Genomic DNA, 18,220 nt, shown 5'->3' with positions numbered 1-18,220 from the left:
GAGACAGAGAGACAGAGGGGGGGAGAGAGAGAGAGACAGAAGGGGGGAGAGAGAGAGAGAGTCGGCACGTCTCATAGCGCGGTCTGAAGTCTGGATGCTGCAGGGGACGCAAACATGTCCCGCATTCGTTGGTCCAGGTACGGTGTTTGCATGCTATCTTCAGACATAGAGCTCAGTCAAAAAAAAAAAAAAGATTCATAGATGCTACGTCTGCAAGGATGGTTATTTTAATTAATGCATGTTGGAGATGGAATTGGGGTCAACGAATGACTTCAGTCGAAGACCTGCGACACAGGTCTTAGTTAGAATCGTGTCTGGTGATAAAAGTTAAGAGGTGACGCTGACTTCTTCTCTCCATGGTGCTGAAAACGCTCAAACTTAAAGCTGTTTCATTCACCACCCTCCGATAGGTGTGTGCCTTGCACTGTTAGGTATGAAGAATAGATGAATGCATGAGCTTCAGCTAAATACAACACGTTAATATATCTTCTTTATTATATTCAGGTCGATGGTAATGAATGCAAAGAGTCTTTGGACCCAAAACATGGACAAATGGACCTGATTATTTCAGACTAACACCAAAGAAAAAGTCAACTATGACCCACTGGACTTCACCAAGTCTTCTGCATGTTTTCATTTTGCTATGCGAGGTGTTCGTCTTGTCCGAGAGCAAATATGTGAGGCCGGTGGTGGCCAGCTCGGCGTCTCGCCTGGTGGCGAGGATGGACGGGGACATCATCATCGGGGCGCTCTTCTCGGTTCACCACCAGCCCTCCGCGGAGAAGGTGGCCGAGAGGAAATGCGGGGAGGTTCGCGATCAGTACGGCATCCAAAGAGTGGAGGCAATGTTCCACACCCTGGATAGGATTAACTCAGACCCGCACTTGCTGCCCAACATCACCCTGGGTTGTGAGATAAGAGACTCTTGCTGGCATTCCTCGGTCGCCTTGGAGCAGAGCATCGAGTTCATCAGAGACTCGCTCATCTCTATCCGGGATGAAAACGACGGCTCCAGGTGGTGCGTGGACGGTGTGCCCGCCAGTCAGCCGCCACCAACCAAGAAACCGATCGCGGGGGTCATCGGGCCCGGCTCTAGCTCCGTGGCCATCCAAGTCCAGAACCTTCTGCAGCTGTTCAACATTCCGCAGATCGCGTATTCTGCAACAAGCATCGACCTGAGCGACAAGACTTTGTTTAAGTACTTCCTCCGGGTGGTGCCCTCGGATACGCTGCAGGCCAGGGCGCTTTTGGACATCGTGAAAAGGTACAACTGGACCTATGTGTCTGCGGTGCACACCGAGGGTAAGAATCCATCCCTTCTACACACAAACTTTGGAACTGGATTGACAGTTTATTACCTACTTTTCATTTGCAGTTGAAGACAGAGATCTGTCGATCATGCCCCACATATGGCTAATTTAATCAACTTTATATCTAATAAGTCTCATTAAATACCACTATATTGCTTAAATATACCGTGTATCACAAAAGCGAGTACACGCCTCACAATTCTGCAGATATTTAAAAATATCTTTTCATGGTACAACACTGAAAAAATGCCCCTCAGCTTCAAGGTGTTCTCAATCCTCATATAGCCTTGGCCATCTTCATGTAGCGCAACAATTCGTACTTTAAGCCATGTTGGAACTTTCAGTGACCAGTATGAAATATTGTGAGAGCTGTACTACACACATTGAACACACCTGCTCCCTATGCACACCTAAGACATAGTAACACTAGCGAGTCACATGACATTTTGGAGGGAAAATGACAAGCAGTGCTCAATTTGGACATTTAGGGGTGTCGTCTCTTAGGGGTGTACTCGCTTTTGCCGACATTAATTGGCTCTATATTGAGTTATTTTGAGGGAACAATACATTTACACTGCTATCTAAGCAACACACAAACTACTTTCCATTGTGTCAAAATGTCGTCTCTTCAGTGTTTTCCTATGAAAAGATATACTTTTAATATCTTTAGAAATGTAAGGGTTGTACTCACTTTGGTCATACACTGTATATACACTATTGTGTGGCTAAAGAAACTGTGTAGCAGTCTGTTGGGTTTTGTACTCTGTGGTGCCAGATTGTGTAGTACATGACTGGATGATTTATGGCAATTTCCACATATATTTCAATCTATACGAATAGTACATTCTAACTACGCTGCTCACGATGATGTCTGGTCGGTGCTTGACAGTTTGACGACGGATTTGGGATTGGAATGCTAATGAGACATTAGCAGTGTCTCTATAAAGCTGCAACACAGACAGAGGAGATGAGGTTGAACTTCATTTGAACTCAATTTTAATAGGAGCCGCTTTAACTTCCACAGAATCTAAAGTATCTTTTTTCACATTCCAATGCTTTTAAACCACAGTTCATTGTGTGAAAATCAGAATGTAACCCTTTTAGGTGGGATTTATCACAAAAGGTTTTTTGTTAATTATCAAAAATTGTCGTCTCGACACCAAAATACAAATATAGTCACTTCTGGCTCAAACTGTACTGCAAAAACATTGTCCATTAATTTTAACCAAACTCCCATTCATCCCTTTCTCTATCCATCTTCAATCATCATTCTAGGGGAGAGTCTGAAGAAAGGGTGTTGAGGTTTTAACTTACACATGTAGCTTTCCAAGATCACCTACCCTTACTTTAAGAAACAGGAAGCTTTGGAGAAATGTAGCAATACAAAAAGTACAGATAATTACTGTCAAGTATTTAATGGAGTAGCATTTAGAACAAACTATTTTAATGAAGGATGTCGGAGACGCTATTTTAATATTTAAGATAAATATTTGTTCGTAGAAGTCACTCTCATACCCACAGAGTTATAAATAAGAACATCATCTACTTGTGTAAGATCTAGGATTGTTCTTATTAGACTCAAGTGTTGCTTGTTGGTTAAAGGACGAAGGAATCTCAAAAGTCAGCATTGGCCAAAAATCAGTTAAAGTGCACAAAATGTCCTTTTTCTGCTTGTTTGATCATAGCACTCTGCTTCTGTTGTGTGAGAAAATAACATTTCAACAGCGTCCATCATAAATAATGGTTATTTTCCCAGGGAGACCATTTCTTGAGTCTTTTCTCCTTTTCTCAGGTAACTATGGTGAAAGTGGGATGGAGGTGTTCAAAGAACTGGCGCTACAGGAAGGGATCTGTCTCTCCCACTCGGACAAAATCTACAGCAACGCCGGGGAGAAACAGTTTGACCGTCTTTTACGGAAGCTACGGGAGCGTCTGCCCAAAGCCAGGGTGGTCGTGTGCTTCTGCGAGGGGATGACGGTCCGAGGGCTGCTGATGGCCATGAAGCGCCTCGGAGTGGCCGGAGAGTTCCTTCTCATCGGCAGGTCTGTCTTTCACGAAAACCTTGAAAATAGATTTTGATTCATCTTTTTGTACGTGTTACTAAAAGAAAAACAAACAGGTGAATTGCACTGTTTTTGTTTTTTTTCCGGATTACCATCTGGATCCATAAATCTTTTGAAGGATTTTTAACGCTTGTGTTTTTTCTGGGTCAAAGTGAAAGACCTCCCTGGCTTCCATATATACATATGCAGTGGTGGAGGTCGTTCACCTTGACCCTGAGACAACACAAGGGATACCACAAACACGTTTGTTTTCTGGCCTGCGGGTCACCTTGACCCTGAGACAAAACAAGGGTTGAAAAATATGGAGAAACTGTAATGACTAGATAAGTAAGTAAGTAAGTAAGTAATATTTATTTATATAGCGCTTTTCGAGACCAGGGTCACAAAGCGCTTAAACAATCAAAACAATACTCAAAAAAGTACATACTTTAAAGATCAAGATAAGAGCCAGACCCAGACACATAAGTTGAGAAGAATTTCGAGTGAAAGGAAAACTCGAACCAGATGGAGGAAGACTGCAAAATACAAAGAAAAGTGATCAGCTAAATCGCATTAAAACGAAAGTTAAATGAAAAAAAACAAAAAGGTCATCCAAAATAGAAGAGAAGAGATTCAGAAGTAACGTACCAAGCTTCAAAAGCCGGCGCCTGTTGCTGCGGAAAATGTTGCTTTAAGCTCCGCAGCTGGGTTGTTCATTAGTTGACGCGGCTGCCGAGGTACAGCAACAGGCGCAGTCGTGATCAAAACTTAAGTTAACAAACCAAGTGGGAAAAACAGGGAATGTCAAAGTAAAACAACGACACAAAGACATGACACAAACTGCAGTGTAACCTCCCTTTCTTTATTTGTTGTGTTTTCATTTTGCTCACTGCTATCAACAACATTTCAAATGCCAAAAAAAAAGGTACAAATCTTGTAGATTATCGTTAAAATAAAACACAATATGGGCATAAATGACCAACCTTTTGCTTTTAAATTGAACAGTTGATACTTTTCTCAAGCCAGACTGAAGGTTTTACACTCAAATGGCAGCAAATATATTTTTTTATTCTTCTGAAAAGCAGAAGATGCTTTGAGTCAGCCTGGATGATGAATAATGCATCCGCACAGCGAGCGCTCTCCCTTCCCTGTCAGATCACAGGCATAACGGGCTAATATGGGACAGCACCTCCAGCGTAAGCAGAGGAACGTGGAGTAGTGAACATCACAGCTGGGATCAGCTCTTTTGTCGAGTCCCCGGCGAGGAACACCTGGACCTGTAGACGTTTATTGACACTTCCATGATCCGGCTCTTGACGGGAGAAGGAGATCGGAAACCTTCACTTCTAGGGCAGACGATTAAATGGGCGTAAAAATAGATTCCAAATCCTTGGAAACTTGCTCTCGTCTCCTTATCTGGAAAACTCGTAGCTAGAGAAGGAGGACAATATTTTAGAAGGTCAAGGAGACAAGTGAAGAAGGACGGAGAGATCGAAATGAAGCGGCTTTAAAATCAGTATAAAAATGTGTTTCTATAATGAAAAATCTTACCTAAAGTCACCTGAGATGTTGACGTCAAGCGTAGAAAAAAGAGACACATCTGTGTATTCTCCGTCCCTAGAGAAGAAATGAATAAATGACCATGAGTGTTCCAGGAGTTACTGAGAGTGGACCCCGGTGGAGCAGCAGTCGGAGGCAAGAATAATAAATAAAGAAGAGCTTTTAAAAATGCCCGATGTGTATTTGCGGCGCTCGCTTCCAAAGACCACAACAGAATTTAAACGACAACCCGGAAAAGATTCTATCTTCCTCAAGCGTTCTCCTCTTAAATGGATGGAGATTTAAAGATGTCCTTTGGACCAAAACACAATTTAGGAAGAACACAAAAACACTTTGAACAAATCTCAACAATGCTTCCTCGTCTGCTTCCTATATTTTCAATTATCCATTTTGTTTTTTAACATTTAGAATTTAAGCATTATTGGCTCCAAAGATTGTCCAGAAGGAAAAGTAGCCGTATTACTATATTAGTATACTATACTATATAAACATATTCTAAATTTAAAATTACTTGTTACTTTTTTTTAATTTAAAGAGGGGATCAATACATTTTTCTTTAGCTCTAAAAGTATTATTGTTTCATATACTTTTTACTTAATATGCTCAAAAATGTAATAAATGCATTCTATTGTTGTTGTTGTCAAACTGTATATAAACAAACAAATCAACAAAAACAACATAAGGTCATTAAGAGATTCAGAAGTCACGTACCAAGCCTACAAAGCCGGCGCCTGTTGCTGCAAAAAAGGTAGCTTTAAGCTTCACAGCTGAGCGGTTGAGTGGTTGACACAGCGGCCGAGGTACAGCAACAGGCGCAGTGATCAAAACTCCAGTTAACCCAAAATATGTGTATAAAAGACCGACTTTTTGCTTAGTATCGGTTTATCGGATACTTTTAGCTTCATCAAGCTAACTATGAAAGATGTCATTTGGTGACATTGTTTTGTCTCAAACTATATATAAACAAAATTTAAATGACACTGATGTTACATACAAAAATTAAATAAACGATTAGTTAAAAATGAGACATTAATGTATTTACAGATTAATAAATATATGAAAATAAACTATGTTTATATAAGTATTTTAAATTGAAGTAGTTAAAAAGAAGATGATGCTGAGACTCTCTCTGAAGTGACGGCTGGGCGGACCGGGTCGAGGTGGTGGAGGGCTACGAGCGAGAGGCGGCCGGCGGCGTCACGGTCAAGCTTCAGTCGGAGGACGTTTCCTCCTTCGACGACTACTTCCTCAAACTCAAGCTCAGCACCAACGCTCGCAACCCCTGGTTCCCCGAGTTCTGGCAGCACCGCTTCCAATGTCGTCTGGCCGGACACCCGCAGGAGAACCTCAACTACGCCCGCAACTGCTCAGGTAGTCTCACCTTTAACCTTTCAGACCGTAGAGCGTTAGTTAATCTGTATTCTTATGACTCCTGTGTCTTTACAGACGATGATCAACTCGGTAAATTCTACTTTTTTGTCTGATTCTGGAAACAATGCTCAGAAAGCATGTTTCTTAAAACGACACATGAAAAAAAAATCAGTATTTACGTTGTCAGAGTGAAATCAAGATTGATAACCCAAAAAAAACAACGTCACTTAATGACATATTTGATAGTTCGCTTAATGAAGCTTATAACTTCAAGAGAATCTCAACCCTGAGACTTTTACTCAAAGTTTAACCCAGATAACACATCAGAAAAAACTCTCTTTTCGAGAGGGATTTTTACATTTTGTGTAGTTTTCATTGATTATCAAATGTGTAACATTTTTATATATCCACATATTATAAATAAATATACATATATACATGTATTACACCTTTGTGCCCTAAATAATCTTCTCCATTTAAATAAAATAAAGTATCTTTTTTTATTCACTTAAACATTTTTCTAAACCACATCATTTACAATTAATGAATTATATAAATTAAATAATATTTTGTCCTTTTTTCTGGTAAAATATTCGATTTTTATTCCTCCAATATATAGTGTATATTTATTATATATAATTCATTTATGTGTATTTATTTCCCTAGGTTTCTTTATTATTTAATAATTATAAATGAGTTATAAATACGTCTCTTTATAATTCAATAATAATATTTTTTATTTTATTATTATTATTTTCTAATTTAACTTTTTCTTTAAAAGAGTTTTAGTTGATTTTTATTTATGCGATTCATATCTCACCAAACAAAAATAAAATTAGAAAATGTTCTGCTTATCATTTTTGTTTAAACTAATAGTTGAACCTCGAGCGGTGAGTCCACGGTTAGAGACCGAGAACCATGGTCTCAGAGCTTCATAAAGAATTGAGCCAAAAACGAAATCAGAGTTAAAAATCCTTGGCTCTTGAATAAAGACTTTAATGACAAACGTAAATATGAATGATTGCATGAAGATTTTATATTTATTTATTTTATAATTTTACAATTTTCGTTCATTTATTCATTTATTTACACAACAGAAACTTACTTTTATTCTACATAAGTGCTTCAACATTAATATTATTCTCTTGGTGTAGAGCTCCGGGACGGTGAGTGACTCTCTCTCAATGCTCATTCTAGTGATAAACACAGAGGTTAGCTGACATTAACTCTCTTCAATTGGTGATCTTACGATTAATCTCAGCTCACCTCTTATAAATGAAGATATTGGGATGTTTTTTTATCTTTTAATGTGGCTTTAAAAAAAATGACTCAATGTGGAGAAAATGGCTGATTCGGCTTGCATGAAGCCTCCGGACAAAAACGTGAGCCTCTCTGCTTGTTGTTAGTGGCATCGACGGTTCCGCCGGCGAGTTCGTCCAGAAGGTCCCGCAGACCGAGAATGGACGTGACGGCTTCTGCTTGCATGTTGACATCGTGACATCTTTGCATCATAGCCGCAGCAGCAGCTCGCTGAAACATCAGCGTGGAGACGATCCTTAAGTAGGTCATCACCAGCAGCTCCCATCGGACTCTCGCCCAGCTGCTCTTTCACTGTTTGGATGTTGTTTTCCCACAGACACTAACGCGGTTTTCAATGGATTATGAATATTTAAAGACCGTGGATGTTTGGTTCAGAAGAGGATGAATCTTAGCAAACAATATTTTTTACCAGTCTCAGAGTTTCTTTCTGGTTTAGAGATACAATTGGATGGTTTTTATTTTCGATTGGAAAAGAAAACCCCAAGACATATTAGTTTATCATGGATTCCTAATCAGAAAAAGTTTATTTCCAGTAACAATTTACTGTATCTTCCCTATCTCCCTTTCCCCCCAATCCACGCTCCTAGCCGGTCACAGCTCGACACTGAGTCTGGTTCTGCTTGAGGTTTCTGCCTTCTAAAAGACACCACTCTCTCACACTGATTCACTCATTGTTGATTTGCTGGGATCTGTTTTGTTTTTTCTCCGATATAGTCTTACCTAATCAGTAAAGTGTCTTGAGATAACTTTGTCATGATATGACACTTTAAATAAAGTTTAATTGAATTGAACAAAACAGGAATTTGTCGTGGAGAAGTGGAAAAAATCCATTTTGCGGTGTCAATGTTAAAGCAACACTAGGTAGCATGTCTGAGATTTAAAAATACTTTCCTGTAATGATTGTATTTATTTTGAACAATCGGTACTCCTGCTATTAGCTATTAGCTCTGCATCCTCGATAATTAAGGCGTTTAGGCAGTGGGATCGGAGACAGTAGTTGCATTTATTTCTATCCTGGCTGTTTTTGAAGCTACCTGGATGATACGATCAACAACCTAATTACACTGTTCTCGCTAAGAATGTAGCTCGAAAGAAAAAGTCTCTTATTGTTGTTTTATTGGCTTAATCCCAACTACAAGTAGGAAGGATCAATCGCCCTCACACTGCTTTGTTCAGTTACCCTAATGTGCAATCATTTTTACTGAATTGGTTAGCATTCCCTATGTTCCTAGATCAATCTAATCCAAACCACAAAGTGTCTTGGTTTGAATTGTGAAAAGCCTTGAGGGCAGTGGTAAAAGTCTAGGCATGTATCAACCTGGAGAAGGCAAGAAAGGGAAATGGGTCACAAAATGGGTTGAAGGTTGAGGCAGACGCATCGCTGAAAAATTGAGCAGATAGAACTATGCATGGAGAAACAGAGTGATGAACTGGAGCAGGAGTTCAGGAAGAGGTACTTAAGCAGGCCTGTGGTGTGCATGTAGAACGCCTCCCTAGACCTGGTGGATCTGTGCAGTTATCTGTTCTAATGCCTTCATCTCGAAGGAAACTGTTCAGCATAAGTGGTAATTGGTGTGCGGATCTTGTTTACGTGATACATGAAGTCATTTAGGAGGCGCTCTATTCATTGCTGCACAGACGAGTATCATCAAACACCCAATCACTTGCCTCTATCTGCCACGGCACGCTGAAGCACAGAGAGCTAATGCATAAGTGAACCAGCTTCTGCTTGCTCTACTAACTGAAGGATCTCCAGTAACTCAGCTTAAGAGATCTTAATTTGTTTACCGCATCCCATTCATGCCAGGGTATGAAAGCCTGGAAGACAACTACGTTCAAGACAGCAAGATGGGCTTCGTCATAAACGCCATCTACGCCATGGCCCACGGTCTGCACGACATGCACGCCGAGCTCTGCCCGGGGCACGTGGGTCTCTGCGACGCCATGAAGCCCGTCGACGGCAGCCACTTACTGGAGTTCCTCCTCAGGACCACCTTCACGGGTGTTTCCGGAGAGGACATCTGGTTCGACGAGAACGGAGACTCGCCCGGAAGGTAGCATAGCAACTTTTCACAATCACCATGACGAGTCGGTGTAACGTTCTTTTTTCGTCAGGTACGAGATAATGAACTTCCAGCGATCTCAGTCCGGAGTTTTCGACTACATCAACATCGGCTCCTGGCACGAGGGCGTGCTGAGCATCGACGACGACATGATGCAGATGAACAGCAGCAGCATGGTTCGGTCCGTTTGCAGTGAGCCTTGCTCAAGGGGAGAGATCAAGGTACTGGACCCTCTATGGTCTCGCTGTTTCGATAAAGCTTTGCAGAAAAGTACTTGCCAATAAGATGGTCTGAAGGTTTTCCTTCACGAGAACACTTTGAGCTATAAGAGTGGGTTTAGTCCTTGCCAAAGGTTCTAGACTGGATATTTAAGAATAGGCCGTTAACTTTTTCTTTTCAGTAGACTTACTTCATTATATCTAAAATGCTGATTGTGTTTTTTATTCGAAAACCAGGTGATCCGGAAAGGTGAAGTGAGCTGCTGCTGGATCTGCACTGCATGCAAAGAGAACGAATACGTCCAGGATGAGTTCACTTGTACCGCCTGCGAACTGGGCTGGTGGCCCGACAGAGATCTGGAAGGTTTGTGGTCTTTTTTCTTTTTTTTTTTACCAGCGTTGGATTCTTGTTTAAGCAATGAGAAAACTCTCACTATCTCTGTTTTTGAGACAAGTTAAGGTAGAGTATAATCAACAAGGACATGTTGACGCACGATCGATGCCTAAGATAGTGAAGGTAGAGAGATATGGGTAGAGAAATCAATACTTTGTCTTTGGGCTCAGCATTAAAGACTGAAACACTCTTTCATTCCCTCAACCACTAAAAAGAGGGAAAGATACTCCTCCACTTGGGGCAGGGACTCACTTCTGGAATCGTTCATTCCTAACTAAGAGTCTTGGTGACATAAATCTGACTTTTGTTGACTTACAGGAACTGGGTTAGTAACGAGTCCTGGTTTCAGATCGCCTCGAGCACTTTTACTCTGTACTGTTTGTCCTGCCAAGTTTTCTGCAGAACAATTTAGGAAACCTGCTCTGTCCCATTTTCCGTGGCTTCCCGTGCCACCTAAGAGCCATTCATCATCTTTACAGGCAGACCCACTTCACTCACACTTCTCTGGCCCACTTTCAAAAACCTTGCACACAGTTCAAAGGCACTTTCTTAATGGGGCCATCAGAGACAGTTTTTCAAAAGAGTTTTTGGCGCTACTTTTTTTGGTTTGTTTTTACATATAAATAGAATCCAACTGCGCTGTTGAGATGGTGCCCACCACAGAAGGCAGATAAGAAGATGGGATTTCATTAACAAAGCGATTAACTTGGTTCCGTTGGCTTCCAAACCAACCGTGGCTGATGCCCAGTGTGGATGAATAGTGAAGGGTTTTTATTATAGTTGAGCTAGAAACCTAATTTAAGAGCTTCGACAACAATCTCCTTGTGGTCCACACTCATCTCTAATTGTCTCTTGCTCAGTGAGAAGTCATTTTATGACACTGAGGTTTTGTTTAGGAACAAGTTTCATGACATGCTGCTAATGAAGCCGGTGTCTACATAGGAAGCATAAGCCAGGAACTAGTATCTGAACTAGGTTTTTTGGACAATGGCTTTACCTTAACTCTCCTGTCGCCCTTTATTTTCATTGGCATGCACCCCAGTTTCTTTGGATCATGTCAAAAACGGAACACGCTGAGTACATTTGTGCACTGGCTGGGTCAAGGTGACCCGGTGGCAGAAATAAATGTTGAATTCATAACAATGTCCGAAATAAAGACCTGAAACGAAGATAACGTTAGAGGTAATTTGAGGTAATCTGTTGACAGACATGGATTCACTATCAGATAAAACTATGTTGGTATAAGATTTTTTGGAAAATAGAGCACTTGTGAATTTGAAATTGTAACTTGTACTCTTAAAATATTGCGGTCAAAGAAGCAGTAGATCTACCCAACTGCTGAACTGTCATTTTACTTTAACCCTTGTGCAGCCTCTGGGTCAAGTCTCTAGGTCATGGGTACCCATTGGCCAAATACAAATGTGTTCGTGGTATCCCTTCTGTTGTCTCTGGGTCAAGGTGAACGACCTCCATGGTTTCCAGAAATACATATGCAGTGGTGGTGGTTGTTGACCTTGATCCAGAGACAACACAAGGGATACCTCAAACACATTAGTTTTCTAATAACGGGTCACAATTGGGGTTGATCTACTGCTTCTTTGACAAGTTAACATTTCAAATGCCAAAGTGTCCTATTTTCCAAAATAACTCTTCTCCACAGGGTGTAACAAGTGGGTTTAATCTGATAGTGGTGCCAATAGTGAATCCATTTTTGTCAACAGATTACCCCAAACTACCTCTAAAGTTAGCTTCACTTATGGGCCTGAATCAAACCAAAAAGCTTAAGATTTCCATCTAAAATGTAATACCTGGAGTGTCTTTAAATATTCTTTTACTCTTCTCAGGCTGTGAGCCGATTCCTGTGCGCTACCTGGAATGGAGTAATCCCGAATCCATCATCCAGGTGGTCTTCTCCTGCATGGGCATTCTAGTCACGTCCTTCGTTGCCCTCATCTTTGTCTTGTACCGAGACACGCCGGTTGTCAAGTCCTCCAGCCGGGAGCTCTGCTACATCATCCTGGCTGGGATCTTCCTGGGGTACCTCTGCCCTTTCACGCTCATCGCCCGTCCCACTGTGGTCTCCTGCTACTTGCAGAGGCTGATGGTTGGACTCTCCGCCGCCATGTGCTACTCGGCGCTCGTGACCAAAACAAACCGGATTGCTCGGATCTTAGCAGGCAGCAAGAAGAAAATCTGCACCAGGAAACCTCGGTTCATGAGCGCCTGGGCTCAGATGGTCATCGCGTTCCTCCTTATAAGTGTCCAGCTGTCACTGGAGGTCACCCTTATAATCATGGAACCGCCTGAGCCCATCAAGTCCTACCCAAGCATCAGAGAGGTCTTCTTGATCTGTAACACAAGTAACATAGGGATGGTGGCGCCGTTAGGCTACAACGGTCTACTCATCATGAGCTGCACCTACTACGCCTTCAAGACCCGAAACGTCCCAGCCAACTTCAACGAAGCCAAGTACATCGCCTTCACCATGTACACCACGTGCATCATCTGGCTGGCCTTTGTGCCCATTTACTTCGGCAGCAATTACAAGATCATCACCACGTCCTTCTCCGTCAGCCTGAGCGTCACGGTGGCCCTGGGCTGCATGTTCACGCCAAAAATGTACATTATCATCGCCAAGCCCGAGAGGAACGTGCGCAGTGCTTTCACCACCTCCGACGCCGTTCGCATGCACGTGGGCGACGGCAAGATCGCCTATCGCAGCAACAGCCTGCTCAATATGTTCAAGAGGAAGAAGAACGCAGGAAACGGAAGGTAAGCTTAGGTCAGAGAGTCGTTAAATTAGGGATTATAATGACAATAGATTCAATAAATCAACCACTATCCTACTGGGTCGTTAACACAAGAAGTGATAAAGTTAACTCCAATTAAAAATAGAGCTCTGACACAATAAAATGCAATGTCTTTCTTGTCCTTAAGAGGCAGTGCTGAGACACTGAAAAACAGTTAAATATAGTTGGAAGAGGAAGTCGGTGTAATCAGTTTGAAGCTCATCCCTCTTGTACGCCGACGGCAGGTGTGTGGTTCTTTTAATTGAGTCTGGAAGTCTTGATCCGGTGGCCTCTCAGGGATGAAAACCTTTTTTTTTACAATTTCCTCTCTGAGGGAACCTGACGTGACTGTACTCACTCACCTGTCACAATGCACAGATTAGGCTCAGTGGCAGAAGATCAAGATTAATTTGTAGCAGTAACATTATGACCTCCTGTAAGATTTAGTGTCTGCCGTGGTCAACGTCATAACTGGACCGTAGTGGAGCATTTTTAATTTGTTCAAACTATTAGATCAATGACCAAGTGAATACAAAGAACTATGAACAATTGCTGATCGTTTCAAAGCATAAATTAATGCAGATATAAATAATGATAAATAAAACCTTTACATTTTAGCAAATAAAAAGAATAATAATAATAACAGAATAATGTGAAAATGTTCATAAGGGTATATGGATGGATGGATGAATGGATGGATGGATGGATGGATGGATGGATGGCAGCCAGGCAGGCAGGCAGGCAGGCAGGTGGGTAAATAGGTAGGTGGGTTGGTAGGTGGGTAGGTGGGTAGGTGGGTAGGTAGGTAGGTAGGTAGGTAGGTAGGTAGGTAGGTAGGTAGGTAGGTAGGTAGGTAGGTAGGTGGGTAGGTGGGTAGGTGGGTAGGTAGGTAGGTAGGTAGGTAGCTAGGTAGGTGGGTAGGTAGGTAGGTAGGTAGGTAGGTAGGTAGGTAGGTAGGTAGGTAGGTAGGTGGGTAGGCAGGCAGACAGGCGGGTAAGTAGGTAGGTGGGTAGGTGGGTAGGTGGGTAGGTAGGTGGGTAGGTGGGTAGGTGGGTAGGTGGGTAGGTGGGTAGGTGGGTAGGTAGGTAGGTAGGTGGGTAGGTAGGTAGGTAAGTAGGTGGGTAGGTTAGTAGGTAGGTGGGTAGACAGGCAGGCAGGCGGGTAAGTAGGTAGGTGGGTAGGTAGGTAGGTTGCTCACGTGTAAAGTCTTCCGTTTTGTACATTCAATAATCTTGCTAAATCTGCCCTTTAGTCCAATAATCCCACTAACAGCTGTAGTTAGGTCCAAAAGTTTTATTGTTATTTTAAAAAAAACACATAAATCATTCAGGAAATTAGTGATTATCTTCGTTAGTCTTGTGTTTTGTTTTATTTTTCATGTGATTTATTTTCCCTGGGTTTCTCTTGGTAACGTTGGTTTTTATTTTGTTCATAGTTCTAATGGAAAGTCTGTGTCATGGTCTGAACCAGGTGCAAGACATCCTCCAAAAGGGGATCATACATGGCACAGACTGTCAGTGCATGTGAAGAAACAGGACGCAGGTTCCAACCAGACGGCTGTCATCAAACCCTTAACTGCTAGTTTTCACAACCAGGAGTTCTCGAACCTCAGCACCAAGACCTTGTACAATGTAGCGGAGGAAGAGGAGGGCATGTACAGCAGCCCTGTGACTCCCCCCATGATGGCCCACGGGCAAACCCCTGGTCTTGGGCTCTTGAAAGACGAGGATGTGCAAGTTTATACGCCTGGAGACACCAACCAATCTTTCAACGTGGGCCTTCAGAACGACCTGGAGAGTCAATGTAAGAGTGAAAATCATGAGCTCAGTGATTTGATGCACCTGAGCGACGTGCCTGTGTTCAAACACCCGGTTCTACCGTTGGACTATCCCAACGAGGACCCCCCCTCTCCTCTCGACGACGAGGACATGGAGAAGTTCGGACTCTTCCACGGTTACATGTGCAACAACGCCGAGATCCACGAGCTCGAGGTCAAAGTGGCGATGGAGGACTCGTTGGCTCTGATGCCGCCCTCGCCCTTCCGGGACTACGACCTCCAGGGTCCCTTTCCGACGTCGCCCATGTCGGAGTCGAATATGTGCGCCGCCGCCATCCTGGGAGACATAAATCAGAGTTCTTCTACTCTTTGACTCTCACTACCTTTGATCTGGAAGTCAGAACTATGTCTTGTTTCGTTGAGTTAAGAATAATGTTTGGAAATATCGCTGTAAATGCTGGTAAGTTCACAATAACCACTGACGATTCGAGGTCGGAGAAGTTCTTTGAGGAGGTTTCCTTTGATCATTTTGGAAGATTAAGAGTTTTTGGTATTTCTCAACACTAAAACAGTACAAAGAATACTTTACAAGAAAATGTATTAAACATGTCAAGGTATGTTATCTCAAGATTCTGTTCCAACTTAACCAAATTATTAAAAGGATTGAAAGTCACTAGAAGCCTTTAAGGTGAATTATTAGGTCGATCAAATGAGATCAAAGCAGTTTAGAGACATGGAGTTGAATGATGGAGACTAGAAAAGACAATATTTGAAATCATTTTCAGAGCTTATGTGGACAAATTTAGGCTGATTCTTCTCAAGTTCATATGTTATTAGACTCGTTAGTTAAGCCAGGAAAAGTATTATAAGCGTATTTGTAAATAATTATTACCTATAATATCATAGTTTGATGGATACAGTACTATTAAAATGACTACTTGTTTTCTTTTTCCAATTCACCCCAATTTGATATGTGAAGCTCACACGAGAGCAAACTTTAATAACCCGTAGGCGGTCATAAAGTCAAGTGTATAACTATGTTAAATTCTCATTTTCTTTTGCTGTTTAAAATCTGCTCAACGTTGAATATTTAAAATATGTTTATTCATATCGATATAAGTATTTATTATGTGGAAATGGGATCATTTTTGTCTCAAATTGCAGTTTTTGCTGTAAGTTTGTTTGAGTATAATTGTGCACTATTTAAAGAAGTTGTTTTCGTGAATACTTGAGCGAGTAAATGTGAAAGTTAGGGTTAACTTCAGACTCTCTACTGCCAGGACGAATGTAGCACTTTGGTTTCTCTGTCACTGTCATTTCTACGATCGTGAACTTTGAATATATTTTCTAATCTAACGCTGTCTCTGAAGCCAATCGTCGTTTGACTCTTTCTGTCATATTTTGCTATTTAAAGGAAACTAATCGTAGTGATATTTAAAGTTCAACGGAACATTTACATTGTGATATATTAAGTGAATACGCTACGAACAATTGTCGAGTCTTCATTAGCACATTTGTAAAAGCAATAAGTGTGATTTTAGTCGATTAAACTTTTTTATGCTCTTGCCTTTTGTATTTCTCTGGAGTCTGAAGTCTGTGTTGAAGATTCTGAGACAAAATTAAAGGATTTTTTCTTTTTACAGCAAAGGAGACATTGTTAACAAACAAAAAAAAGTAAAATATGAACTAGTTGTTAATATATATATATTTTTAAAACATGTTTTTACGACGGTAGGAAATATGGGGTCGTAGGAGGGTCAAAATTAGGAAAAAATAAATATGGAAATATACGTTAAAACACATGTAGATGGACATTTTTTATTTAAAAAAAATGCATCTGTAAAAAACCTTAATTTAAATAAAGCAATACATTACAATACATCAATTCTTCAATGGTTACTTATTTTTCTTATTTTATTTTTCTTATTTATTTTTTCAAATAATGGCACCACAGTATTTAAGAATCCAAAAACACAAAAATGAAATATCAAATAATAAAAGGAGAATAAATAAACAAGTAGATTCGGAGATAAATCAATATAAATATTTCTAAAAGGATTTAATATAAACTAATAGAGTATGTATTGGCTATGAGGGCTATAAATGAATATATTTTGAATTGGGAATTATGGGAGAAAATATCTAAAATAAATGTATTAAATAAAAAAATTATTAAGAAACGTATTAGTCAAAAGTAAAGGCTCTACTTTGACTGTCAGATAGCTTTCTTAGAATAAAAAGAAGCTCTTTTTCTACATTTTTATTTATTATTAACTCAGATTCACATTTCAAAATGGTGACTTGAACAAGTGACTATAAATTGTCTTTCACCAAGGACAGGAATTCATAGAAAAAAACAAGAAGGATTTGGATTAACGTGGATGCTTGCTAAGCACTGAATGTTTCTTAAAAATGAGCTCCGTCATCAATTAACCCAAATGTCTCGAATCAAACGTCTCCAAAACATCCTTGAGTTTCGCTCTCAAGAGCAGCTGAAGATACCGAGTGACGGAGGAGCGACGGGAGCTCTGGCCACGCTTGACGTTACAAACAGCTCCGTTTTAGAAGCTGTGTCACTGAGGATCTAAGAAATAGACGACAGAGTCGGTGCTGACATCCAATGCCCGGTCCCTGCTGTCCTGCTGGCAGACAAATGTGACCTGGCAGCAGGAAGGAGAGCGTCCTTTTTCCTGGACGGACTCCGAGATGACAGCAACTTTCAGGGACGCCTGCCAAGTCTCGTCGGAGGCGTAAGGTGGAAATAAATCCACACGTAGACTTAAGCTTCATTTTATGACTTCATGATGACTTTAATCTTAAGATAATCTTTTAAATTCCTACCTTAAGGAAACAATGGGTATATTTCTCAAAAAATACAAATTAAGCACAATTATTGAGAAAATACACTGACCTAGTTTCATACTTTTTACTGCCCGATGTCATCTGTATTATATATACGTTTACATTTTTGTAAATATTGTTGCTATTGTATTAATCAATAAATGTTTTATAACTTATTGGTGGCTTGAAACAAAAATATATATATTAAAAAGAAATTTTATTTTTTATTCATCTACATTAACAAAAAAGTGATTTAAACAAATGGCAAAAATATTAAAACAGCAATATGTGACATTGAAGATGTTGTTTCTGGCTCCCCCTAGTGTCAGGACAAGTACAACTGCATTTCTTCATAAAACGACAGAAAAACTTCTATTTCCTATTTTCCTTTTTTATCTTCCAGGAAACCGCAACACAAAATGAAAAACACTGATGCTGTGTTTCAAATCGCATACTTCTCTTAGTATACTAGAAGTTAGTATGCATCAGGATAGTGTGCATACTAACTAGTACGCAAATTCTCAACAGATAGTAT

The 18,220-nt window shown here is 40.7% G+C and overlaps 1 protein-coding gene across 3 annotated transcripts; it reads left to right on the top strand.

Moving 5' to 3' along the window:
* The first annotated feature begins 65 nt into the window (after positions 1-65).
* Positions 66-16,409, top strand: LOC148060279 (metabotropic glutamate receptor 1-like). Of its 3 annotated transcripts, none has more exons than XM_087779626.1 (9): positions 66-137; positions 505-1,302; positions 3,103-3,352; positions 6,048-6,283; positions 9,411-9,657; positions 9,719-9,887; positions 10,122-10,248; positions 12,123-13,050; positions 14,503-16,409. In XM_087779626.1, the coding sequence occupies exons 2-9, from the start codon at positions 519-521 to the stop codon at positions 15,215-15,217; spliced, it is 3,456 nt and encodes a 1,151-aa protein (XP_087635752.1). In that variant the 5' UTR covers positions 66-137; positions 505-518; the 3' UTR covers positions 15,218-16,409. The 3 variants fall into 3 exon arrangements, with proteins under 3 accessions (XP_087635752.1, XP_087635754.1, XP_087635753.1); XM_087779628.1 differs by having other exon boundaries at positions 14,538-14,742; XM_087779627.1 differs by lacking the exon at positions 66-137 and adding an exon at positions 387-431.
* Positions 16,410-18,220: the final 1,811 nt, after the last annotated feature.

This window comes from Callionymus lyra, chromosome 18, assembly GCF_982586985.1.
Source record: "Callionymus lyra chromosome 18, fCalLyr1.hap1.1, whole genome shotgun sequence".
In the NCBI taxonomy this organism is placed as follows: Eukaryota; Metazoa; Chordata; class Actinopteri; order Syngnathiformes; family Callionymidae; genus Callionymus; species Callionymus lyra.
This window is presented reverse-complemented; position numbering and strand designations above follow the sequence as displayed.

Excerpts from the sequence above, each read along its gene's own strand:
- LOC148060279 (XM_087779626.1), top strand. The coding sequence starts at position 519 with ATGCAAAGAGTCTTTGGACCCAAAACATGGACAAATGGACCTGATTAT. Across the intron at positions 1,303-3,102 it reads GTCTGCGGTGCACACCGAGG|GTAACTATGGTGAAAGTGGG; the intron begins GTAAGAATCCAT and ends TCCTTTTCTCAG. Across the intron at positions 9,658-9,718 it reads AACGGAGACTCGCCCGGAAG|GTACGAGATAATGAACTTCC; the intron begins GTAGCATAGCAA and ends TTTTTTCGTCAG.